The sequence below is a fragment of the Sceloporus occidentalis genome, unplaced genomic scaffold (genome assembly GCF_023333645.1).
Source record: "Sceloporus occidentalis isolate IW3139 unplaced genomic scaffold, rSceOcc1.0.p SCAF_207, whole genome shotgun sequence".
Lineage (NCBI taxonomy): Eukaryota > Metazoa > Chordata > Lepidosauria > Squamata > Phrynosomatidae > Sceloporus > Sceloporus occidentalis.
This window is the reverse complement of record NW_028317187.1, coordinates 1,047,480-1,075,119: the sequence shown is the minus strand read 5'-3', so window position 1 is coordinate 1,075,119 and position 27,640 is coordinate 1,047,480. Positions and strand designations below refer to the sequence as shown.

General features: G+C 38.8%; 1 protein-coding gene across 1 annotated transcript in view; it reads right to left on the bottom strand.

Annotated features, from left to right (window-relative positions):
* Window positions 1–27,340, bottom strand: part of LOC149277656 (leucine-rich repeat-containing G protein-coupled receptor 4-like) — a 44,518-nt gene extending 17,178 nt beyond the window's left edge. Inside the window, exons 1-3 of the mRNA XM_089502639.1 lie at window positions 27,147–27,340; window positions 7,253–7,324; window positions 184–255 (exon numbers count right to left, since the gene is read on the bottom strand). Of these exons, the coding sequence (XP_089358765.1) occupies window positions 184–255; window positions 7,253–7,324; window positions 27,147–27,340 (338 nt within the window). The remainder of the gene's footprint in view (window positions 1–183; window positions 256–7,252; window positions 7,325–27,146) is intronic.
* Window positions 27,341–27,640: the final 300 nt, after the last annotated feature.

The window sequence follows — 27,640 nt, the reverse complement described above, 5'->3', positions numbered from 1 at the left end:
CAGCCTGGAATAGCATTGCGTTAGAAATAGAATTTAGCGATACAAAGCCTGGTTTTGGTAGAGGTCTAGGCTTTTTTCCATTATTTATCCTCTGGGTTCAAAAGAGTTAATGCGAAAACACGCTGCTGTGCTGACAGAGTGGAGGGAGCATGTAATTACTAAAAAAACTGCAGAATTACTTACAGAACTTTGAGTTCTTTCAGGCCAGACAAGGCCATGGGATGGATGAAAGAGAGGTCATTACCCGCCAGTCGCCTGGAAGAAAAATTGTAATAATAGAGATGTGGGAGTAAAAACAATAGATAAAAGAAAATAAAAAACACTTTGCAATAAAAAAAAATAAAACTCTGAAATGATTGTAAATAAATGCGTAATTTATTACATTGTAGCAAGCAGGAATGAAGAGGGGCACGGTTTATCCAAATTGGCGCTGGAGCAACTAGGAGCTATTAGCGGAGATTCACAGAGACTAATGTCTTTTCATTGTTATGTTGCCAGCGCTCAATCAGGATGTTTCATAAACCGTCAACAATAAAATCTTTTGACCTTCTTTAAAACAAAGATCTTCAACAAGATCTTTTTCTTAACCCATTGGTTTATGAACACAGACAAGATTTTTCATTGGAAAATGGAGGCTCTTTCCATACATTTAATGTAACCAGAGGCTTTATCAGCATGGGTCTCTTATGAAATATTCATCATACAGGACAGCCCTGACCTTAAATGTGGCCTACATTAAATTGAAAAAAAAGTCAGTTAAGTCAATCTAAGAAACTCCAAGAAGTTAAAATAATTTTATAACAGTAGCAATTTATCCCAGTATTTGTTTTGGAATTGGTATAAACATTGTCACATTTAGACCTAAGGCACCTAACCATATGGGGGGGGGGGGGGCACTGTTATAGGGATGGCAAGTCACCCGCATGATGCCACCCTAGAAGAAGCAGATATCTCCAGTTCTTTCCATCTTAGTCACTGTATTTGTGCAGAAAACTAGGATATGCGGCAAGTCATCTTTGCCAGAGAAGGTAAGGTCTCTGCTCCTTCTACTCCCTACCACCATGGAGGATCATAAAAGAACAGGAGACAAACTTCACATTTTTTCTCATGGTTCACACTGCCCTTCGTTGGGGCTTGAGTGTCGTCCCACCTAGATACATTTGGAGTGAATTCAGTGCCCACAGCACAACTACCCCAGGATTTTAGTGATCAAACCTGCCAGGGCCCAAAGCTTTCAATAAGGTTAGAGTTAATTTCCCAAATCCCCGATTATCACATATGGAATAGACAAGTACATAAATTGACATTAAAAGACTCAGATCCCTTCTAGCTATGAATTCCTATCCGCATAGAGTTTCCCCCCTCCTTTTATTCTGCTTTGCCTGCTTCCTGATAAACATTCCCCGTGTGGTCCAACCTTTGCTGCACCGAGGCTTAAATATCACAAGCCCTTTCCTCAATGCAGAATTAGAGAAGTGCTAGAATGCGGCACACCTAGCGATCCAGACTACCAAGCTGCCAAGAAAAGATCGATTTACATGGTAAGATGAGCACAAGCAGATGCCTTCCTTCCTTAGAGGAGTTGAAGCTGGTCTGAAGCCTCTTTAGATTTGGCCAAGAACGCTGTAACCAGTGTCCTCATTTTTCATGTCCATTAAAAGCGCTTAAAAATTAAACAATTATGGGCCGATCACTCAACTTCAGTAATAACTTTTCATATATGTAAATGCACAATATTAATGTAGCTTGATAAACATATATATTTAGCTAAAGATCTAAAAAAAAAAAAAAAATCTGGAAAAAAATAAATACACAAAATGTAAACATTTACAACTTGGTTTCACTGGGAAAAGAAAAACAAAACAAAAAAAGGGGCAACGTCTGTTCCGGACTAGATGGCAGGAAACAAATGTGCCGGGCAAAAAAAACTGTTTTTAAAGTCTTCCACAAAAAGAATGACTTATAGGAAGGACTGGTCTCAGAATAAGAGGGTTGAGTGTTTTTTTTTTTTCCTTGTTTATTCTTAGATAACAGAACATTTGCAGAAGAGCCTTTCCAGTTGTGTTGACAGATGTAAACAATGCATCAATTCATTAACACTTGGAACAGACTTGGGTTATCGCGAACTGGAAGCACAAATAACGCAAGCCGATGCCAGAAGGAAGTTCCCTATCAAGCTTGTATGTTACAGGTAAACTAGCGATAAAAATAAATACACTTCAGGCCAGCAACGGGATGTCCGATATATATATATATATATATATATATATATATATATATATTTTTTTTTTATTATTATTTTTTTTCCCCCCCTAAGAAATCCTTGCCTGAGGTTACAGATGAAACCGATTGAATGGGCCAAGCGGATCTCTACCTCCTAAATACCCCCTCTATATAATTTCCATCGTTATCTGATTCCACACAGACACAACAAACAGTTCTTATATCTTGATAAAGCAACTATCCAAGTTAAAGAACAAAACAAAAAAGTAACTGCTGTCACTAAAGCGGTGTGTTGTGGAAAGAGACAAGCTGAAACCTAGAGAGGCAAGCTGTTGCGTGACTTTAATGGAGAGACGTATAGCTTACCTCAAGGCAACTCCTGTTTACTCGGCACGCTAAACCAACGAACAAGAAACAGAAGAGTGTAGTTAATTCGACTTCCGTTTCTCCTCTCGCTGGCAATCTTCCAGGAAACAGGATACAACTGGCCAAGTGTGCAAAGGTTTTGCTAATATGTCTGCCAAATATTACTAGGTCGTTGATGGACTAACTGCCGTATGAGGGTCAAGGACCTCATAATTAGGGGCAGAGGAGGACTAAGCCATTTTAGCTACACACACACACTAACAGTTGAGATAAATAATGCCTTTGGGCTTAGGAAATACAACGGGAAGCTTTTGTTAGCCCAGGGGAGTCAATTTAATAAACAAACAGTAAAAGCATTGAAGATCAAGGCCTTGGCTGATTATATACAGCAAAATAATGTAATTGTCTAGCAAATACTGTATGCATAAAGCTTAAAATGCCTAGGCTGCTTTACTTAAACACAACCAAGAAAAAGAATTTTTTTTTAGCTTCATACATTTAAAAATGTTACTGGAAAGGAAAGGTAACCAATAGGTCAGCTGCCTACAAAATAAACGTGTGCGCTATTAAAATTATTTGTTTGGGAATCAAAACAGTTATGAAAAAAATGTTTCAAATTCGGGTCATTACAGCCCAGGGCTATTTTGGAGTTTTTGGTAAAGGCGATATTTTCTTTTCGTTACATTCCCATTCTTGGATCCCAATTCTAACGGAAAATCTTGTGGAACTTTTATTTATTTATTTTTTATCACCTTAAAACTCAACATAGTCTCTCTTTGTTTGAATTCCTTCTCTGTTTGGAAACTTCGGTGTTCCTGCACAAGCACATTTATTAAAATCGACCAAAAACTTGTGCCGTTTGTTGATCAACATTGGTGACATCTTGTGGCAGGGCCTTATAATGGTTGCCTGAACCAATCAACAATGATCAGCAACTTAACTAAATCACAGAGATAAATTGACGGAGATTATTAATCAAGCTGGTATTAGAAAAAGAACATATATCTATCCCTACAAATATAAGGTGGGTTTTATTACATCAGTATTGCTTGTTTTATAAATTAAATAATATCTTTAACATGTAGAATACATATGAAAAACTGTAAAATGTAGGATCTGGGAACAATAACCGATTTGTTTAAGTGTCTGAATTTTTTTGCAGCGAGTTGCACCGCTGAGCAATTTGCTGAACTATCTGTGAGGATTAGCACAGCTGTAATGGTGGGTTTAGATTTCAGGAAGAGTCTCCATGAGATCCCATTAGGGGTTATATTAAGAAATAGGAGCAGATCTGTAAGGAGAGACTCCCCAGCCAGACCCCCAAGAGATACACAAACAGAACACGTGTAAATAGATTTTATTTTCATATCGGATATTTACAGGGATGCTTTAATGTTTTATTTCTGCCACATTCGGCCACAGTGCCCCCTGCTAATTCTGGATAATATAAAGCATATTAAAATAATGCAAACAGATGACATGATCTCAGTTATTTTGCTTCTGTGAACATTAATATTGTCAGCATTCCCAAACAAAACAATGACCAATGGCTTCTCCAAAGCATCCAAGCGATGGAGAAAGCTGCAGATAGACCAGTATGATCAGATGTCGCTTCCTACAACCGTAATCCAGAAGATGGTTGTAGGTTGTAGTCTTTTTTTTATATCAGCTTGATTCTTCCTCTCTATCAACTTATCTCTGTGATTTAGTCAAGCTGCTGATTGTTGATTGGTTCAGAAAGCCATTATAAAAGGCGGGTAATAAAGCTAATCCTGCCACAAGCTGGCACCAATCTCGAAAACACACTGATCAACAAACAATGGGGGTCATATCTTAAGAAAGGATGGGCGAGAACTAAAGAACTGTCCAAAAAAATGGAATCTGGGACTCTGGGGTTTATTCACCAACACTTTGAGGTGAAAAGCCCAATCTCACCAACTTTTTTCTAATCTCCAACATATAGCTTTTTTGTGAATTAACCCCAATATTCATTCACATGAGTTCATAGGAACCACCGATAGGTATCGGCCAACAAATCCAGTTAAACAATTAAATCCCACTAGGCATGTAAAGAAAAACATCGGAACTGGTCAATGCATTGCCCAATCTTCCTGGCAATCAAAACAAGGCATTTCATCAGGAGACTAGAATCCTGAATACAGCTTGGTAAGGGAACGCAGCATCTCATTCCTTCGCTAAAAAATTAAATATGTTTTGTGCTCTAAAAGGGTTAAAAAGTATAATAGAGAGACACAAGGCAGGGCAGGCGTAAATATCAGTTGAATATTCAGGCAAAACATAAGTTCAAGGTGTAAAGCGTAGGAGCATGTAATAAGTACACACTTGTAATATGTTGTGTTCAAATAGTTCTTCACATATTACGAAACCAAGACAAATATTGCAGGCACCTAGATAACACTTCTCAGTCTGAGAGGAGCCCAAAGTGCGGCAACCAGCAGCCTGGGTACAATTTTATTTTAGCAAGCAGACCAACAGGGCGGCCATGGGGCTATCAAAAAATAATAAAAATAAACTAAATTTAAAAAAAAGACACCTTTTGTAGATGGATTCATGTGTAGTCAACATGTTGCCAAAGAAAAAATTAAATCATATTAACCCACAAAGGAGAACAAGCCATTAACAAAATGTGCCTGGATGCCTTTGGTTAAACGATATAAAAGGTGCATCCCTTAATTAACAGAAAGTCGTGACCAACCCTGGAGAGTCAACAAGACAATGGTTTTCTTGCATTCTAAATGCTTTTTAAGCATTGCCTTTTGTCTGAATAAAAGAGACAGTCATCTGGAAGTAATTTGCAAATGTCTGATGTATCAGCCAAAAAACAAACAGTGGAGACCACCGTGAGCAGCGGTACAGGAGGAGCGGGGTACACGGGGCATACTAGGGAGGAGGTGTTCTAAATAATGAAAAACAGCATTCCAGGTTTGGCTATAATTCACAAGCCACACCTAGCATAGATGGGTTAGGATATTCACATTGTGTCCTAAACCTGTTTAGTATAGAAGAAAAATGTTAGCGTGCTAGGTTTGGAATGTGAGATTGGGCTTGCGTATTATGAAAAGACTCCTATATAACAATTCACTGCTTGGGCATCCAAAACTACGGCAGGGGAACAGATTATCATCACGGAGCACTAACTCATCCACGTGTCCCTGCTCCCTGTCCACTTCCCTCCTATTAAGAGTTTCTGGGGATAGCTCCACCTCCTACATGCCGCCAGCCCTGCCCACATATGAAGCCACGCCCCTAGAAGAGGGAGACCCCCGGGTACCCTGGGATGTTGTAAAATATCCCAATAACTTGCCAAGTCTTTTAGTAACAAACTACCACCGATTAGGTCCACTTTTTAAAATATTTCTATTTATTTTTTGCTAAGTGGAAAAAGATCAGATTCATTATAAAAATACCCTGCCTGTCACACCTTGCAATGAAATCCAATTTCATACCAACAGTCATGCTCAATGTTTTCCCATTGTATAAAGCAGGGCATGTCAGTCCAACTCTAATTAACGCAAAGAATGTGTTTATTGCGTTAATTTTAGAATTTGGGAAGTAAAGTCAACATTTTAATCAGACAGACATGTTTTGATTTAACATCCCCGTGGAATTTCTTTCTGAAACACTAATTATCTTGTTGTTTTTCTATAGAAATTACGAGCACTGACCACACAGGGTTATTTGACAAATCGTAAGGAACGCTTCGGTTTGCTTCTCTTCCAATATGTTGTCAAGTCAGCCCTAACCGAAGTCAGTCGGAGGACCCGTTCTAGGAATTGTAGACTTTAGGCAGAATAAAAGTTTACCGGTTATAAAAAAAAAGGCTCCCACCCACTTAGATAATGTAAGCACTGATTAGTTTCAACCGACACTAATAAGACTCTGCGCGAAAGTAAATGGTTGCAATTATAGAAAGTAACTCTTTGAGACTTTCATACTATATCTACGACTATATAGACCTATAATATAATAATATCTTTGAGACTTTCCAACTATAGGTATATCTAACTATATAGATCTATGTATACGAGACTTTCCAACTACGGTATATTAACAAAAGTTAATATAAAGTGTTCAAAACAATGTGTTTAAAAGGGACACCAAAATGTGCTACATTCCCATACTTTACCACTGATGCGTAGAAAACAATAGATTAAAAGACATGTAGTTACCCAATGAACATAGACTGACGGGAGATTTGGAACGATTCGGAACTATTTGGACCTTCTAGCCTACCAGTTCTCAAACCATTATTAGTCCTTGGTCTTGTTTTATCGCATGCATGTTCAAAATTCCCTCACTGTATTATCATCTACCACTTCTGCTAGGAGGCGTTTCTACTTATCTACCACCCAATTCCAAAGGATAACATATGGTGGGTAGTCCTCACGTACTTGACTGATGGCTATTATGAACAAAACTTTTTCCATGCTAGCCACAGATCAGTTTTGCCGACCAAAGTTCTTCACAACTCCGATTGATGAATGAATCACGGTCTACTGTACATTCATCTTATTGAACAGAGCTTTTGGAAAGAGAAAGAAAAAACTACGTTGTTGGGGTATTTGAGATGCGACTTAAAAAGATCCTTCACTTTATCATAGAAAGTATTGACATTTTATTTACACATGAAATTCATACTTACAGCTCTTCTAGATATGGGAAGCCTCTAAATGCTCCTTCTGGCAGCTTGGTGATATTGTTCATACTGATATCCCTGTTAAAAAGAAGAAAGAAAAAAAAAGGTCAAAAATATTTTCATTAAAACTGTATGCTCGATATCACAAGTAAAACAAAGATATTGTTTGTAAAAGGTTCTGATTTTTTATTCTATAGATACCCCCAGCATAGTTTTAACAGATCTGGCCACTATTTACAGCTGAAATTCATCAAACATTGCAAATACATGGAACAATCATAAATATTAACTAATGTCACATGGGTGATAACAGGCAGGAGGACTCATTATCCATATTAAAAGGGAAAAAAAGGTTATTGCGATCCCAGAGAAGACCTTAATACCCTTTAGTGGGACAAAATATTAACGGAATGAGCTGTAGGCAACAGCAAGCTTTGTGACAAACATTTAGCCATTTGCTCCATAGGTACCACCGACTTCCCCAATGAGTTGCCTCGGAAAGTGATGTCCTCGACACCTTGTCTACCCCGATACATACATTTTTAAGACCTTAAAGACTTTTTTTCTGTGCTCACAATGTCACCGGGTTACATTAGGAATTAGTGGTATATATAACCCCACTTCTGCAGGTTGTGGAAGGTCTTTGTATTCTAGGAAGTATAGTTCTGTCTGTATTTTGACAATCTCATGAAGAACCATTAGATAAGACAGAGGTCTGAGATGAAACTCATAGAATCATATTTATTAAGGAGAAACTGTAGCAGTCCAGGGTCAAAGTGCATAGATAAGAAAAGTCAACAGGACATTTCCCCACCTGTTCTTGATAAATGCAAAGCGTTTCACTCGATACACATAGTTCTATGTATTTTACATCTGATACAGGGTTGACATCTTGTCTGGGAAGAAAAACTCAGCCATGGCACTGACTGGACAGATAGTTAATTTCCTTGAGTTAAGTTTTACCGGTACGCTAGAAAAACACCAGTTGGGTGAAAGCTCTAGTTTAACAATTCTGGTTTGGGTATAACATGGTCTAGTAAGATACATTTTTCATGTAGACCAGAGTCAGCTGTGGCCAAGAAACACATGTTCTGTATCCAAAATTAGTTCCCAGTTATGATTTATAGACTAGGTTTCAATGGTGCTGCAATGAAGAGACCTCATATGTTTCTGTATCCGTGGTAACCACATAAAAAACACAGAATGGGCAGAGATGCTACATCATTACCCAAATTACTCAAAAATTATGTGAACCGCAAAATCTTCAATGGCGTGACAGCAGCAGGGATTTATGTGCTAATTTGTTGAGCTATATTGATCTTCTTGTGACCTGTGAACGTTGGTTCGTGGAGATGTTCCAGGAAACAAATGCTGACTGGCAAGAGCCAACACCTCTTAGCCAGCTGGACAGAAATGACCGCTGTGAGGAGCCAGGTAAAGAAACATAAGTGTTTCAATAGAAAAAAGAACGCACAGGACTTATTAGAGATTTATTCACGTATGGTGAGAACGTCTATAATCTGTGCCCATATTTATAAAAGGAAAGAACATTATGTGTCTTTGACCTGCCCCTTCGTGCATCCTACAGCGTGTAGGAGAGGACAAATCCAGGTGACCAGTCCTGGGGAGCTCTTCGGTATAGTTATAGGTAGTTGACTGAAGCAGAAGGGTCCTCTATATGCAAAACAAGTTGTGTTACGCATTACTAAAATTTACGTGCGGGAGCAAACTGTAAAATTGTTTTGCATCCACAAATTATCCAAGGGCCACAACATCACCAGAGATTGGGCAACCACTCCTGCCTGTAAAAAAAAAAAAAAAAAAAAAATGGCCAAGAAATTTCTGCTGCTTGCCTCAAGTTTAAACCACGACATTGGTACGTTACTTAAAAAGTATAGGACACGCCAATGTACCTTTCACGGAAAAGCTGTTCCCAAAATACAAAAACCATAAACCACAAACCCTAAGAGGAGGACATAATCATAGAACTTGCATACGAACATATCATGTTACCATTTAATCTGGCAGGACTCCCACTTTTAACAACTTTTAACAACTACAATCAGCTGTCCTCAGGCTTGTGGCCATAACCCACAGAGGCGTTTTGCACACTGTCCTTGGTGGGCTGAAGGTCACAGCAATGCTCCACCATCTACAGAACCATTTATATCAGAGTCGTCCAACAGACAAAAGTTTTTACGCCACAATTTAAAATATCACCCTCTGTATCTTATTCTTGCAAACCCGAGGTTGTGAAAACAGGGGTTTTTAAGTCTAAAGTCCTAAATTAATACAGGATACATTGTTGAGTGGTCGCGTTGTTCATGGTGTTGCCTTTCACCCAAAAAAGTAGAAAGGAAGGAAAAAATTCAAAGGCTTTAAAACAAAATTAATAAAAAATATTTTTTTCCAGTAAAATTTAACTGGTTTTAAAGGTAAATCTTTACTCCTGAAAGTAAAAATCACCAGAAAAAGCTTGTTCACCGTAACATAATAAAAGGACGAGTAAATGTTTCTCTTTATAGTAGGCCAGAAAACCTTATTGGCACAAACAAGGTATGCAAAGACACTTCTGGGATGGAAGCAGCTAAATGTAAATTATGGTACGCGTTCACAAATAGTGTTTTTTGGAAACCGAAAGTAAATCATTGAGTGGTTCTGGAAAAGAGAGCCAACTAGATCTCTGGTACTTTTAAATTAGACATGATGATGGTTTGGAAGCACTGGCCTAAAATACAGTCTGCCTTAAAAATGGAAAATATGCTGTATGCATTAGTGGTTTTCTCCCCAAAAATACATTTTAAAAATAAGGGGTTATTTATAGGTGGTGTTTTGACATGGCCATGATGAAGATTCCTTGTATCATAGCAACGTTTATTATAGTGTTCTAGAAAATATTGTTTTGGGGGGGGGGGATACATAAATATGACTAAAACACGATTGAATAATCTCAATGCTTGGCTAGATTTTATATAGGGGTGGGGATAGGGCATTATGTGGGTGGAGCATTTCACCCAAGGGTGCCCGCATGTACCCAAGCAAGCAATCCTTACTTCCTTTGCTTTCAGTTTTCAGCAGTGGGGATATTCATGAAACTATGTGTTTGCGCGGACGTTCAGCGCCATGCCATTTACCACAAAATATCTCACGCAAATAAATGTATCACTTGTCCAGCAAGAGGACACAAAATTGGTTAATCTGATATTAAAGTTCCACCTACATGAACAATCCTGCAAGAAATTGTCTCTCTCCAAATCCATTTCATTTAGACCAGACTGCTGGAAAGGCTGCAGTTAATAGATTGAGGGGTCAGGCTCCAGAGATAAAACTCATATTACAAGCCTAACCAGAAGAAGAAGAGAGGAAAAACCATGCCACCCTCTGGGAATTTCACAGACTCATTAGTACAAATTATTCCCTGGCGCTCCCATCAATATAATTAAAAGGTTGGCCTTTTCAGATTACAGAGTCTCCTTAAATACAATTTATATTTAACATCCATTGACCTGGATGGATCGAGGATGAAGTCGGAGTGCCGGCACGTTAGGACACATAGCTTGACCTGCTCACCTCCATCTGAAGATCTAAGATTGCTTAGGGGTAGGAGTTTGCCACTGTATGCCAACACCCAAACGTAAAACTGAAACCATATATAAAAATAATTTGATATCATCTATACATTTGGTAGCACTGGGCTAACCTATAAATCAGAGTGCCCAGCGACCCAGTTTTCTCTGGATAGTCCGATTAAGACGCCACTTCATGGAAGTATCTCTTGAATCCCATCAAAGCCTAAATGCGATGAGTACCTCAAAGATTAATTGATCTTTGATCACCTCAACTTTATTTCTTAAATGACAAATACATATGTTTGCATTTTTTTAATAATTAAAAACGCTCAAATAGAAGTAAAATAAAGAGCGTATGTAAGGGGCAGGACAGTGACACGTTCTCCGCGCTTGGCCTGCCACGTTTGTTTGTTGATCCACCTAGTGCTTACAAAAAGGTCCGAGATGGTAAAAACCTAACGTTAAGGAGAAAATAAATATTAGCAAATAAAAAAGGAGTTGCTGACTCGGAGCCAAATTGCAAAGCAAATAATGTGAACAATGTCAATTGGACCAAGTCACGTAGCTTTAATTTGTAAGAGGGTGATGTTCCTTCGAGCTGCAGCGAGCTACACGGTCAACCTCCACCCAAGACACAAAGCAAATATGTTTAATAAATCCCAGCAAGCAAAGCGTAATTAACATCAACCTGTTCCAAACCGTGGAGGTAGAGAAAAGGCAATTAAAAAGGAGTTGAAAAGAGCACAGGGTAAGCACCCTTTGTGTATGCACCCAAATGTCATGCAGAATTAGCTTTCACTAAAGGGGACATCCTGCAGCTATGGCTGATGGACGCAAATAAAAGGTCCTTTACGAGCAGACTAAAAACAATGACGCTTGAATACTATTCTGTTAAAATATTACAGAACGGCAAACACCAGATCAGTTCAGACATCGCAGTCCTGGTTTGATCAAGACAGTCCCAACACTGGGACTTGAGTCCTAAGTCATGGAAGCTCCATTCAATGCCCAGGGTGTACTGTGGGCAAGTCAGTGCCAGGATCTAGCAACATGGTACTGCTCTTGTAATGCGCTAAGCTTGTTAATGGCTAAGCTGCATGTGGCATCATGATGGTGGGACAATTAAGACCAGAGTGAAGTCGCATAAAATATATCTTGCGACCGTCCAATAAGAAACACCTGCAAATAGGAGGAACAGAAGCCTCTTTAACTGGGCTTTCTCTGCAAAGTGTATTCCAGGGATGTAAACGGAGTCCAAAGTTTAAAAAAAAAAAACTTGAGAAAAAGACGTAGAAATAATCTAGATTGTAAGATCTTTTGAGTAGGGCCCTCCCATTTCTGTAAATCATTGTTATATACTACTTGTGTTGTCTCGTTTACCCATTGTACAGCGCTGTGGAATACAATGATGATTAACAAATTCCACATGGTACAAAAAAGTAATGTTACAGTACTTTAAAAACAGGAAAAAAAAAAAAAAAAAACAAGCCCAACAATGACAAAAAGCATGCGGATTAAAGATTAACCCTCTAAAACCCAGCAGAGAGCTCAAGGAATTGCAACGTTCTGCGCTTCACAGCCTCCTCAAAGGGTTCCGTTCACAATAAATCTTTTTATTTCCCAAGTATTGCAACAGTTGCAGTAAGAAAGAGGTAAAAAAAGCCTTTTTTACAATTCAAAGATAACAGCCATCACAACACCCAGTGTTAGGGGGGAATCCATATTTTCCTTAAGCTAAATCAACGAGCAGCTGCCCTTTAAAAGAATGGTCAGGGGGGGGAATAACAGCCAATAATTGGCTTCTTTCACCTCCGTTAACCACAAACAAAAGTGTCAGTTATGTTCAGAATGCACAAAGTGCACCAATGGACAGCCAGCAAATTTGGCCAATGGGGACAGAGGACAAATAACTCAGTAGCATTTGTTCTCCCCCCCCCCAATTCTTTTGTTGAGCATTTCAAAGCCCTTAATTAAGACCTGCACAAAGAACCCCTACAGGCTCCGCTCAATAAAGAATTACACGCCTGTTTTGCCGAACATAAAGGGAGGTAGAAAAAAAATTGCCATTTATTCGCTAACTTGGAAAGCACTTTAATAAAAAAAAAAACAAAAAAAAAAAACACCTTAAAAAGATACTACTAGATTTCTGCTGGCAGCTGCAAAACATACAAAATACGTATTACACCCAATGTTTCCATTTTAGTGACTGTTCAATCCTACAAACGGCAAACAAACAGGTAACCATTTCCTTCCCCTTCAAAGGTTTGAACATTTTAAGTTAATTTGTGAATTAAGTTTTTTGTTTTTTTTATAAAAAAAATAAAAAAGTTTTTAAAATGTTTTCCTTGCTTCACAGGCTTACATGGAGCCATTATGTCTGCTGCCCACAGGATTAAACGCAACCTACGTATTAAAGCGCTAGAAACTACATATAGAAACGTTAAATCTGACAACAGATGAACCATTTGGAGCATCCAGTCTGCCCATTATTCCTGCTGTAAAGATCTTAGATGGAGGATAGCTTTAGGCTTATCACAACCCTACAATGGTGGCTCCCCTCAACACGGATGGCTCAGGTGACGGGAGGAAGATGAATCAAAGAGTTAATAGCACGCCATGCTTCGGTATAGGGAAGAATAGGTGGCTTCGGTATTTTATTTAAAAATAAGGCCATAAACGAGTAAGAGAAACACTCCCTAAGTTGTAAACTATAATCAAGAACATCTTCCATTAACCTACAATTACCCTGGTGTGACCCCTTCCGTGCCTACGCCTCCTGCCAAAATCCATGATGCAACCTCGCACAAGCATAGTATTTATTTCTAAGTAGGGGAATAAATATGCACCATCTTTTGGCATAGAAATTATTTTTTAAGCACACACACAAAAATTGTTGCTATGTGGGCCATACAATGGCCTTCAGCAAACAGTACATATACAAAGAATTGCTAGCCCTTCTGGCTGTGAAATAGTTGTGGCAAACATACAGACTGCTTTAACCCTTTGTTTTCGTGCGGGCAATGCGACTCAATGAAACAGCATAGCAAAGCGTTAAAGTTAACCCCTTTATGCACAATAATGTGGAGTATGCCTGTTTTAACTGTTCAGAAGAGTTGGCTTTTGGACCATTGGTGACTACGTATAAGGAGCCATTCTAATTCCAGCATGGCCTGGTACGCAGCTGGTCTACAGCTTCCACATATGGGTTAATGAGGTCATTTGTCATCACAGGTAAAAGGTCTTCAGGAGAATACCTAAAAGCAGCCAACACCCCCCCCCCGGCATCTATTTAGCATCAATCACGAGGCAGTATTCTCAGAAAGACAAAGATATCCCACGGTTTGCGCTTTCAAAGATGCAGAGCTGATTGACAGACGCAAATCTCCAGAGAACCAAAGTGTCACACGGAGTTCTACATGGAGGAAGAGGTTGAAAGGCAGCCGTTCGGTGAAAGAATAGGGCCTATGAAATCCTATGCTGACGCAGGTCCCTCTAATGCAGTGCATGCCTCATGTAACTCGTGGAATGTCTTCACTTTGTACCTGATGTATAGGTTCCTCAAGGAGGTGAAAAGCTTTGTTATACTTGAAACCAGGAAACGACAAAACAAGGTCTTGAAGAAAACAGTGTTCATTTAGTCCTACCCTGCCAGGAGACATGTCAAGAACGGTTATGCCTACAAAATTCTCCATTCTATGCTTTAGAGACTATAGCTTCTAACAGTCTCAAAGTTGATGGTGCAGACCTGACAGCTATGGAGCATTCCAGCCAGCGCCCCAAATTCTTAGGCATGTGCAGACGAACTTGGGTATCAAAGTGGGACTATCCCTCTTGAGTTGGGGCACCTTGTTGGAATGACGATACACGAGCACGGAAGACCATGTAGTCCATAGCAGTCAGACTGCTAGTAGTTGACTCTCCTTGTGCTAAAGGTTAGATTGTGTGATGATGCAATTGGTATCACGCTCCACATCCATCTTTTACACCACCAGGCGATCCTTTGTAGAGAAAATGCTTGGCTATACTGGGTGCACTGAAATTTAAAAGGCCACAATACAAACTGGCATTCAGTTTATTGCTCTTTGGAATGTTTATCGTAAAAGACTAATCAGCGTAAAGTACTTGCCTAGATTTTATGCTATAATTGCGAGAGACAATGACAACTTTGAAACACACAATTATGCGCATTTACAGGGAGATAGATATGTTTTCACTTTTTAAATCACACATGCCAACAATCCTGAATTGACCAGGATAGTCGCAACAACCATAGACGTCAGGTACTGCAGAGTATGCACAGGGGGCAAACATAGGTTGTTGCGTGAACACATACAACCCGCATAACACGAACATAGCACACTGTGATGTCTCAACTGCACCCATGTAATCCAAGACCCATGTGTGATGTCATCTCTATTTATCTGGCAAATGGCGGGCATCAGGTCTTGGATTCCTACACAGGTTCCTGGTGATGCCTCACCACCTAAAAATACAAATAAATTTAGCTTTATATGCCGATTCAGCATTAAAGTGAGTAATTACATTTAACAAAAAAGTCTAAATAATAAATTAAAATTGCAGATAGAAAAGGAAAAAAAATAAAAAAATAAGAAAAATAAACTAAACCGACAAACTGCACAGAACCCATTACTAACTACTATAATTTTTATTTTTTAGCCCAGGAATCAATCTGTGTAGGGACTTGAGTTGTTGTCAGCCCTTGCAGGTACATATCACCAGACATTAACCTTTTAATCACGGAGCCTATAACAACAATGCCATATATTCTTTTTTAAACCCTGGAGGCTATACTGGGGTTGGCTTATCTAGGAGATAAGGGGTAATCTCCTTTTATTCTTTCACATACATTTAAATGAGAGGAGAAGAAAAGGAGGATGACCAAAGCCACAAAAAAAAGCTTTTCATTAGAACTAAGAAAACAGAGGGGCTACATGGATCATGTCACACAATAGATACATCTCTAAAGATGAATAAAAGAAGAAGGCACCACAAGCTGAAATTTACAATTGTATTAATGCACCACAAAATGTCCCTCGTTGGGTCCCAAATCCCTCTGGCCCTCTTTCCTCCCCTGATGTCCCTCCTGCAGCCAAGCAATAGCTTGGGGGTAACAATTACTCAGCCTTGCTACAGTTTCAGGTTGGACCGGTAGATAACAAGGGAGTGGAGGTTAAGATATAAATCATGTAAATGCTAGTCTACATATCATGGTCCTCACTAAAAACAGAGGTCCTCTTTTTTTTTTTTTTTCTTTTTTTGATGTGTATATGACGGGGAATAAAATAATTAAACACTTAAGGCTAGTTAATTAGCCCAGTAATTATTCAGGAAAATGTCACTTAACGTGGGATATCGTTGATATCCAGCATTGGAGCAGAGACATGGTTTTCGGGCAACATTTCTATTATATTACTATTATTTTTATAATAACATTATACTCCAGAGCGCTGTACAACGAATGTATACATCTGAAAATTACCGTATTTGCTCAATTATAAGACGACCCCCCAAAATCTGAATATTAATTTGCGAAAAAAAAGAAAAAGCCTGAATATAAGACGACCCTATAGGAAAAAAGTTTTACCAGTAAATGTTAATTCATGTAAACTATGTGAACAATTGTTTGTTAATAAAAGCTATGATTGAGAAAAATATTTTGTTTTTATTTTCTTTTTTTACAACCTGCCCCCCCAGTTATGCACATCTGCCCCAGAAATGCCTTATACACCCTATATGCCACTGTGCCCCATGATATGCCTTTTGACCCCATATGTGCCACTCTGCCTCAAGAATTGCCTTATACCCCTATATGCCACTCTGGCATTTAGGGGGTTAAAAGGCATATTATGGGGCAGAGTGGCATATAGGGAGGTATAAGGCATTTCAGGAGGCACAGTGGCATATAGGGTGTATAAGGCATTTCTGGGGCAGAGTGGCAAGCCTGGGGGCAGATGTGCATAACTGGGGGGGCAAGGTTGTAAAAGGCATTTCACAGAGCACTCTGCCTCCAGAAATGCCTTATGCCCCCCATTTAACACTCCCTCCCCCTCCCTGCTCCAAACTTACCGGTGCTTCTGAGTCCCTGGTGCTTAGTCCGGACAGCGTGTAGAGCTCTACCCGATTCGCATACACAACCTCCGCTGAATCGGGTAGAGCTCTACACGCTGCCCGGACTAAGCTCCAGGGACTCAGATGCACCGGTAAGTTGGGGGGGGGGGGCATAACACAGGAGGATCCAGGTCCCCTGCATCGCTGCGGGGGATCTGGATCTTAGTCTCATAGTCAGACCTATTTGAGGTCTGATTATAAGACGACCCCGATTATAAGACGAGGGGTATTTTTCAGAGCATTTGCTCTGGGAAAAAAACTAATCTTATAATCGAGCAAATACGGTAGCGATCCAAAGAAAATATCAGAGGGTTTCATTATTATATTAATTTGCAAAACTTCTGAACTATGGAAGTAAATTGGATATAGACACAAGGGGGGAGGGGTTAAAAAAGTATCTCAAACAAGATGACAGATGGAATAGATGAACTTCTCATTATAAATGGGAGTGCAGTTCATTTGTTATGCTGAAGGTCTCTTTTTGTTTAGAGATTTGGCCTTAGATAAGCAGAAAAGTCATCAATAACCAGAGGAGACAGATGCCAGAAATGTTTCGATGGAAGCCACGCCTTGAGCCATCATGCCTGAACACACGCATGAACACCTGTGTACACGCACTGCGTATTAACTGGATATAATGTTACGCCAGCAAAACATCCCATGTTCTTTGTTGGTGGAGGAGGGGGGCTTTTGGAACCTTACACTAGAAGGCAGAAGCGGATGCAACCAATGGGAATCTGCATTTCTGATTTGATTGGCTGATCCAGTGATCCAGGTTATGACCTCACCAATATGGCAGACGGTGTACCTAGCTATGGTTGAGTCAAAGTGCGTGCGGATGATGAGTAGGCAAAGTGTCCATACTGGGACAAAGCTTTTGGAAGTCGTTGCTTATGGGGCTCTTCACAAAAAATTTAGCTCCCAACCCCCGATTTGGCCATACACACAAATTCACAAAGGAATCAGTTTAGTGACAAAAAACAATCTTCAGATCTACAAGAATTATCCAAATCACTGTACAGCCCGAGGCCTACAGGACTGACAAGACTATTAAGGCCTCTTATATACTACACATTTATACCGTTCTTCATACACAGTGTAGAAGACAAAAGAAAAACTTTAAAAAAAAAAATTCCCTATACTAGGAACATTGGTTTGCAGGAAAGATTGAGAAACAAGAAAATTGCTCGTAGGACAAGGTTCCAAAATGTTACAATGGATTTATTTTTTTTTTCTGATACATTTCACCAGAATTTTGAATACAACTGAACGTAAAGCAACGCGGAACCTTGCAAAACATTACAAAATATGTCTCACTGGTTGTGGGGCTAATTCATAGTTTGTTCCTGGTAGATATTTTTCTAGAAGCGTTCACAAAGCAGCTTTTACAAGGTATACAGGAGGAGGGCCAACGTACTTTGACAAAAGCATAAATCACGTCGTAGGACAGCTTCAGGCTCTGCCTAGTTTGGAAATGCTTACTGTGCAACAGTGTTTCTCCAAACAAACCAAATGTGACAAGGGCCAAAGGGCAAGGAAGGTAATTATTGTAAGGAAATCTCTCACTAAGCCTGAACCCTATAGGAGGGAAGAATCGGGGTTGCGTGGAGGAGCAGGAAGGTGAATATGGTAACAAAAATGTGGTTTATCGGCACAGAATTCACTTTAAAAATAGATTAAGAATAGTAGATTGTAAAATCACAACTGCGTAGCCTTCTTTTCCTTCTCCGTCATCGTTGTTTGTATTATTGTTTATATTATCTTTAAGGTTTTTGTTAAATTTTTGTTTAATTTTAATAGCGCTAAGAAACCTACCGGCACAATGAAAAACAATTGTAATAAATATAAATAATCATGGAAGGTCACAAAGCCATAAAAGGCCACTCACGCCCTGCTATGGACAAAATGCAGCCACTTATTTGTTATGGTTTTTTTTTTTACTTTACACAATTTAGTTTATAAAAATATTTCCTGCTGTTTCTATACACAGCAAACATTTATGGCTGCAAAAGTTGGCCGAAAAGATGGGCATCATGGGTGGAAAGTGGGACAGATGGATTAGAATTCCAAAAAAAGGGAATGTACTGCTTAAAAGAGGGACACTTGGGTGGAAGGTATGGCACCATGATGGCATATAACTTATGATCGCCTTTATATCTCGCTTTGGATCATAAAAGATGTACTGTCACGTAGTACAAGATGATATATGGGGTGCCAGTTCTGAATATTTCAAAATATTAATCAAATCAATCCGTAGACTGTTTAAATATAATAAAGGATATCGACTTCCCCAGATTTTTTTTTTTTTATAAAGCTGCTTAAAAAGAAGCCATAAAAGTTTTTGTTTCAACTTTAAAACTTGTAATACTGAGCGCTGGGAAATCTCTGCCTCTTGGTTTACCAACATGCAGTTAGATTAAGTCTTCATAGGTTTCATTCTCAGGAAAAAAAATATCAGCACAGATAAAAGATATACAACAACAAAAAAATATTCACAAAGCACGCAATATGATAAAAAAATAAAAAAAAATAATTAGCAGAGACATATATAAGAGGGGGGGCAGACTTTGTATGCTAAGTCGCAATGCCTTCTGGGTAGAAATAGCTTCGTAGTGCAACTTCATGAAACATTAACCAGGTTCGTCAATAGAAAGCCATCAATCTCAGAAGGCCCTGGCAAAACCAACAAAAGGTAAAAACCTGATCACATGCAAAGAATTCTCACAGAAAAAAAAACTAAAAATTGCCATCTTTGACATTTTTTGTTTTGTCACCATAACCAATCCTTAGAATTCCAGGACAATAGTGAAATGAAATGAATGGTGAGATCTAACGACATTTGTTACGTTATTATATAATACAAGCAGGTACACGGGCTGGAGAACCAGCTTGCTAGAACAACCAAACATATTTATATTGGATAACGCTGCAAAAAAAAAAATGTGAAAAAATTATTAAAACACACACACACACATATATTTATATATTTCTATTTTTACGGCGCAATTTAGTTAAGAAAAAAAAATTCTAAATACATGTAGCCTAAGATAAACAAATAGTTCGCCCTCAAAAATGTTTTAATAGTAGAACCAGTTTATAACACTTTCGGTGTCAATACGCTCAAATAAAGATAAAAAATAAACCCTTGTGCATTTGTAATATCAAGAAACGCATCCAAGTTATAGATCCAACATGGCCGCTCCAAGCAACCACGGTTCTGTAAAGCAAATTCATTAATGTCCCCCCAAAAACATGGCAGCTGATTCTGCAAAAAAAAAAGTTGGTTACGGATATGTACGTATTCCTTAAATGTAATCTTTCTGGAGTTTTCTTTTGAGTTATTTAGAAAGGCTTGAGGGGCCACTGTAGAACCGGAGGTCGTTTACGGACGTATTTTATATCCCAGCGCCAAGGTGCTGACCTGGGTTGAGGAAGAGCTATCGAGATAGTCTGCGGCGGGCGTTGCTGAAGCTTCAGCATCCTGTCCTCCACCTATCATACCTTTTGATTGCCACCTGCCATTTGGGTGTTTAAACAAAAAGATGAAAAGAAGCAACGTCTTCGGAGACACCCCCGCACACCTTAAGTGGTGCAAGACAGCCCTTATGATCCGCCGCTGCCTCTCGGTTTAAAGTTTCTCTTTGAAAGTTGTATAAATATCTCATTTCTGACTTCTGCTGATTTTGCTGAATTCACGGACATCCATAGAAATCTGCACCAATTGATCTCCTGAGGAAGCCCAAAGGGCGAAACGCGTAGAAGAAAGATTCAATTGGACTTCATTTTAACTAAATGTCTGCATATGCACTTTGTGCATGAAAAATTGTGAGTGCATTACCATTGGTATATACTCTTTCACCTAAGATACTGCACTATTTTAGTTTATATTTTTTTAGATTGACCTAGAAAGAATATTAAAGTTTTTTACAGTCCTCATTGATGGGTTGGATTTGCCTCTTTCACTTGTGAGTGCAACATATCACTTAATAATTAGCATTTGGACATACCATCTACACTATATTGTTTTTTTTGTTTTTTTCCCCTATATATGCACCTGCGCCCCATACATTTCTGGTTTTCTTAAATATCTCATACATGAATCGGACTGGCAAAAAAAGTAGAAAGTTTAAATATTCGAACAAGAAATGGGCCCGAGGCCTGGTGACCTTACAAAGGAGAACTCTTTGTGGGCAAACAGTGGCCAAACCGTAGTTTTTACCCATAAAAATGTATAGTAGAGTAAAATTTGTATAAACACAGAAAAACACAAATTGTTGTAAAATGGTGGAATTTGGTGTTTACAGGATCAGATTTTATAGATAAATATATTTTTTTTTTCTCACAATAATATAAAAACCATTGTATGATTGATAATGGGGAAAAAAAATCATTATATTGTAGCATGTAAAAAAAAAAATTGGTAAATTTGATAATGCAAATAAAATAATGTAATAAATAAACATGGCTCCTTTGCCTTCCCCCGCCAACCAGAGAGATATTTCTGGCAGAACTGGAAATTTTGCAAATTTATAGAACACAAGAGTAAGCGGCAAATCTTACCCGACCTGCGGAATATTTAACAGGCTGACCGAGTTCAATACAGATTTAATTGCATTCATGGGTGTAGCTCTCTGTATTTGGGTGCACCTCAACGATCCCTCATGTAAATCGGTTCCACAATGGGGTAACCCACAAAAAAAGTGGAAAAAATTAGCCCTCAAAGTCTTCTATACCGTAGGGACTACCACAGATCAAACCCACCTTTCACCAAATTCTAAACTAAAAATTCCATTAACTATCTAACAGACTTAATCAGAGTAAAAAGTGACATTTGCAGATTTATAACCGCAAAAAGGAATTCAAAAGCGGTCATGAGACAAGATAAATCAGTTCCCCGGTTCAGACACGCACAAAATTGGTCAACAAAACCCCTTTTTGGTTCACCGGTATTTAAAGGAACCGGTACGGATGCCAAATGGTCGGCAGCAGGTGATATTTTTTAAGCGGTGGGAAAGTTAGCAGGCAATCGGACGGGAAGGGGGGAGATAAAGGAGGGCTCTGGGGTTTTCTCACAGGTTTGACTTTACCCTGTCTGTGAAAATATTTAGCGCCCTGAAGCGAGGAATGAAACGGTACCGAAAGAAGGGGTCTGCAACACTTAGGTGTCAACTCAGTTTGTGGCAGACTAGGAAGCCAAGGGATCAACCAAAAAAGAAGAATTCCCTACTCTGCCCATTGCGGGTTTTTTTTTTTCTTATTTTATGGTGTCGAGAAATTCTCAGAAACCTGTAAGTTTACACTCCAGTGTTAAGTGGGCAATATCCTTTGGAAAATGTCTTTGTGAATCAAGAATATACAAAAATTTTGTTTTTACATCCCTTTAAGTGCCAGAGGGTTAAAAATTATCTTTTAATTTAATAGGATTTTTCCCCACTTTGCATGATTTTTTATTTTTTTTTTAATCATGACAGAATTAAGCACCTATTCCAATTTTAAACTGGTATTACGCTTTAGTATTTTTCATATGGTATGTATATTGGGGTTAAATTGACCGATTCCGAGCACCTGAAAACTACAAGCCCTATAATAATAATAATAATAATAATAATAATAATAATGATTTTTTTTTGTTATAATGGAATTTTGATTAAAATACCAGATAAATAAATACATTTAAGGACGGCAGGAACGGAAGAGTACCCAGCCGTGTGCTGCTGCTGCTGCATGAACACGCCATCAGGTATTACATGTTACAGTCCAAACGTCCCGACTTGTTAGCGCTTGTTTGTTTACCTTTAAATTCCTCCGTCACGATGCCGATCAACCGTGTCTGTCCAACCGCCAAGACATACATGCTGTATTAGCTCACATTTATCACAACATAGAACCTCATTGACCTATTGTAGCCAAAGCTTTTCATGAAGGCCAATTATATTTTCCCGAAAATGTATTGTGTACCAAATGCTGGGCAAATCAACCTGCCCCCCCCCCCAATCCACCAACACAGTATATATGAGGGTGTAAATAAGAGATTAACCTTAAGCCAAAACACCAACCATCTAGACCTCCTGGTTGGCAAACACAAGCCAAGACCACACATTGTCGCACGGTAAAGACAAAAAGTGTCTTGATCTGAACTCCTAATACATTGCAATAAGCTTGTCAAGGTTTCTTAAGGAACCTACAAACAGTACGAAGTGTATTTTAACATCTTGGGTGCCGGAGTGCACCCAAGAACAATGTTTCTCACTCATATGACTCCGTTCTACGCATATATCACGTGCCGTCGAGGGGGTTTTCATTTTAAACAGATGAAAATATCTATATGTTCTACTGCAAAGTCAGATCTGCCGGCACCAGCAAAAGGTTATTTCTCTGATGCTGCAGGTTCTTGCACAAAGGAGCTTACAGTCTAGATTTCCCAACCAAAGATATTAGGACGGCAGTTGACAATGCAGCATCTCAAGGATCGTCAGATGGAAATTGTGGTGGTTCCTATTTAAGATTTAACACCACAATGAGTTCTGTTGCCTGATGCATCAAACGTCTATACAGGAGGGTTATGAACAAAGAGAAATTCTGGTGCAAAGTCGACACAATAGTCAGGAATGTTGTGTTGGATGCCATGGCGATTGTACCACTTTTACCACTCTGCAGAAATGCGGTCCTGTATTATGCGAGCCATTCCATTAACAAGCCACAACTGTTCATAAAAAATTATAAGTCTTAATATCTTGTCATCAGACATTTTTATGTAAATTAAGAACATTAACATTTTTTTTTTTATTAATCTTCATTAGCTGTCATACTGAAATGTTTCAGAGACGTTCATTCATAAGAAATAATGAAATAATGAGTAAATAAAAAAATATTCACATTTGAACTAGTAGCACACAGAAACAAAATAATATGTCAGGCCATATGGAGAGAAAATATAAAAAATAGAAATAAAAAAAAACAAAAAAAAACATAAAACCACAGCATGCTAACAAATCTGGAATTCTGAACTGCCTGTGATCTGGAACAGGAGGAAAAAATCATATTGCTTTATTTTTTTTTTATACAGATTTATTTGCATGATTAAAAAACTCAATTTGTACAGTATTTCAGTATAATGGGAAACTTGCGCACACGCTTCACTAAATAGATCCAAACCTCCAAATTTTCTTGATTGTTTTAAAGCACGAGTTCCGCTTATTTTTTTTTTAGTCAAGGTCAACTTCTAACCACATTTCTTTTTGACATCAAGAGACCATCAACCCACATCTATTCTATTTTGCATCTGCAAACATGGCTTCCTGAAGTATTCGAGCATTGGGGTATTCTGAGCGCGGAGGGCCAAGCCCCATTCCAGAGAGAAAACTAATGAATGAAAACCTTACAGAGTTATATTTGGACTGTAGGCTACGTGTTGGCCAACCTTACCCTAAACAAAAGGCTCTATAACCTCGAACCTATCAAAATATAAACACATCTTCACCATGATGGTATCTACTGAGGTCATCTTGATCAAGTGCATGGCCAGAGCAACAGAGAACATATTCACGCCATCTTATTTTTACGACGGAGTAGGGTAATCGAAGTAGAAAGGTAAATATTTTATAGACTCATTTACTCTACTCATCCAGCCGATTGCAGCGGCCTAACAGGGTTTGAGGACACGTCTGTCCTCATGATCCTCAAAGGATCCCAGTTACCCTCCAGGAAACATCACTTGCAACTTAATGTAACCGTAAGACCCCATAAGGTTTCAGAGGAAGACATGGATACTTAGTCACAGGATATGAGGCTCCATACACGGTAGAGCAGGGGAACTGTATCTATTGTTCGAGTGAAAGGCATTGGATGTTAGGTTGATGAGCTTTCACCCTGTTGAGAATATTGCATGTTTTCCATAATGCCTACATACCAACGCAAAGGCCTTTAGACACAAACATAGCATAAGACATTAGCCCAGGGGGCCTGTCAGACTTTTTAAATTCCCCTAAATAACTTGCAATCACTATTAGGTATTACCTAGAAGAGGGTAAGCACCTTTTTTTTCCCAGACCGAACTTCAAAGATTTAGCTACTGTATCTCAAAGAAAACGTTCAAAACTCTCAAAGTTTTTGTATTAAATGACTTGGAAAACCTGCGTCAGTTTCTTCTTTTAACTCCAACGTCCCGAGAAACTAACATTCCAGTTTATATATAAGAGATGCAAATATAACACATTCATATAACCTGGCACTTGACACGGGGGATCAAAACATGACACCTCTGTTTCAAGTCATTGCTCCAAAAAGCTGACTGAATAGTTTATTCTAACATATGCCAATGACACCCATGTCTGGGTGACACGCGCGTTTCAGCGGCACGTAGTTAATTCACACCTACCTAGTGAAATGTTTATTATACTGCAATAAACTTTAATTATTCCGTTTGTGAACCCCAAATATATTACAATTGACTCCATAATATAGAATCTTAAAAGGTATAGATACATCCAGACATCCACAGCATCTAACCCATAACCCTGCGCAAATGTCAATATGGTTCCTCTAATACTTTGGGGAGCAACGGGTTAAAACATCTACCCAAACTGGGGGGGGGGTCTCAAACAGGTGTAAACAGCGGCATAACTCACACCCACGACGTACATGTTTATATGTAGATACAATGAACCATATCATCTGTGATAATCTAACCTAAAGTCCTATTAATATGGCAATGAAAGGGTTAAATGGGCAATGAAGAGGTTTATTTTTACAGCATGGTTTGGCTTTATCAAGAAGTGTCCCTACTTCTCATTTGTCACACACACACACACACACACACACACATGTAAACAGCACCAAGGTCTGGCAATGCGCTACAACAATTAACCCTTTAAGTGCCAAAGCAAAGAGAAGCGTTTGCTTATGCCACTGGCAATGAGTGGGTTACGTTATACTAGCCTTTCTGAACTGTTGGGCTTCTGTTATTAACAGGCAATTAAACAACTAGTGGTTACTGTACACATCACTAAGTAAATGGCATTTTTTTACCCCTGAGCCTATAGAATACGGTCTGCCATCCTGTCTGCCATCGTAAATGACATGCCAACCTTTCCCAGGAGCTGACTGACCCAAATCGCCCTGTACTAAGCATGGATCTGGGTATTTAACCCCCTAGACCGGATAGTATTGCATATAAAGAAATAAAAAATTATATCTGATACACCAAGAAATAAACCAGAACGTCCATCGTTCTTATATTTCTCAAAAAAAGTTGGATAAATGACCAGCTATCTACAATATTCTATAGGCAGTTCTAGAAAACTTCCTGGATAGTGGCAAGTGACAGCCAAAACAATACAAATATTTTTCTATCAGTGTTTCCTAATAGTTACATAAAAGCTAAGTAAATATTTATCAACCACATAGTGATGAGTAATGGGGGTTAATGTATACAGTAATGATTTATTTATAGAATGAAAGGCTACTAGCAAAATAAGGTTATTTCAGTGTCAGCGGGTGGCTAAATGGGGTCTGCAATGTCAGGATGTGAATGGCTTCACAAGTCCAAGTTGTGTGTGTGTATATATATATATATATATATATATATATATATATATATATATATATATATAGTAGTGGGTATTCCTTCTTGATTCACATTGTTTTAATAACAATGATATTATTATTATTAAGTAATAATAATGGGAATGAATACATATTCTGTATAAATGATTTGATTATTATTCATGATATTATTTATGTAGAATTTAGAAAGAAAACATACATTGCTTTTATTACTATTATTCATAATATAATTTAGAAAAAAAACATTTTATTATTATTATTATGAATAATGGAATGAATACATATTCTTTCTAAACTCTATTATGAATAATAGTAATAATAAAGCAATTCATGTTTTCTTTCTAAATTCTAAATAAATAATAATAATGCGAATGAAGGAGGAATACACTGGTAGTGAAGTCAGTATTTGTTGTACAATGCAGAATACAGTCACTAATATTAATGGGGTTATAAATAAATATCTATTAGAAGGTATATTTAAGGAAACTTAAAGAAAGTTAACTTAACCCTCTAGAGGCCAGAGAGGTGAGAAACACCTTGAATTTAACCCTCCTCGACCTTATTTTAGATCCCGGGCCATTGAAAGCTCACCCGAGCCAGGGGGAAGGTACATTGTTTCACCCTTCTGCCATACTTACAGAAAGTGAGTGAAGGCGCTGACTCCTTGGGGCACAGCGAGCAGTCCACTCCCGGAGCAGTCCACTCCTCCATCCCCGTCACATCGGCATGGCACAGGGCAAGGAGAAGGCGAGGAAGCCCCGCTGGGCCCACCTGAGCCAGGGGCCACCAGGCATACAGACAGGGCTACTGCAAGCCACTTAGGACAGATCATCATCAACAGGGCCAGTGGGCGCCACAGTATGCAAGACTGCTCCCCCTGCTCTATATTCCTGTATTGATAGGGGGCCCCGGTGCGGAGGCAAAAGAAGAATAGTCCTATGGAGGGGATCCCTCCATGCAATGTGGCTCCAGCAGCAGCGGTCACTCTGGATCCCTGATCACTTCCAGACTGGAGATCCTGTAGCTCTCCCCGTCTCCTGCCAGCTTTCCCTCTCCTTTCTTGCAGGCGATCGCTAAAACAAACAAGAGGAAGGACCGTGCTCTGCGCTCCCTCCTCCTCCTCTCCTGCTCC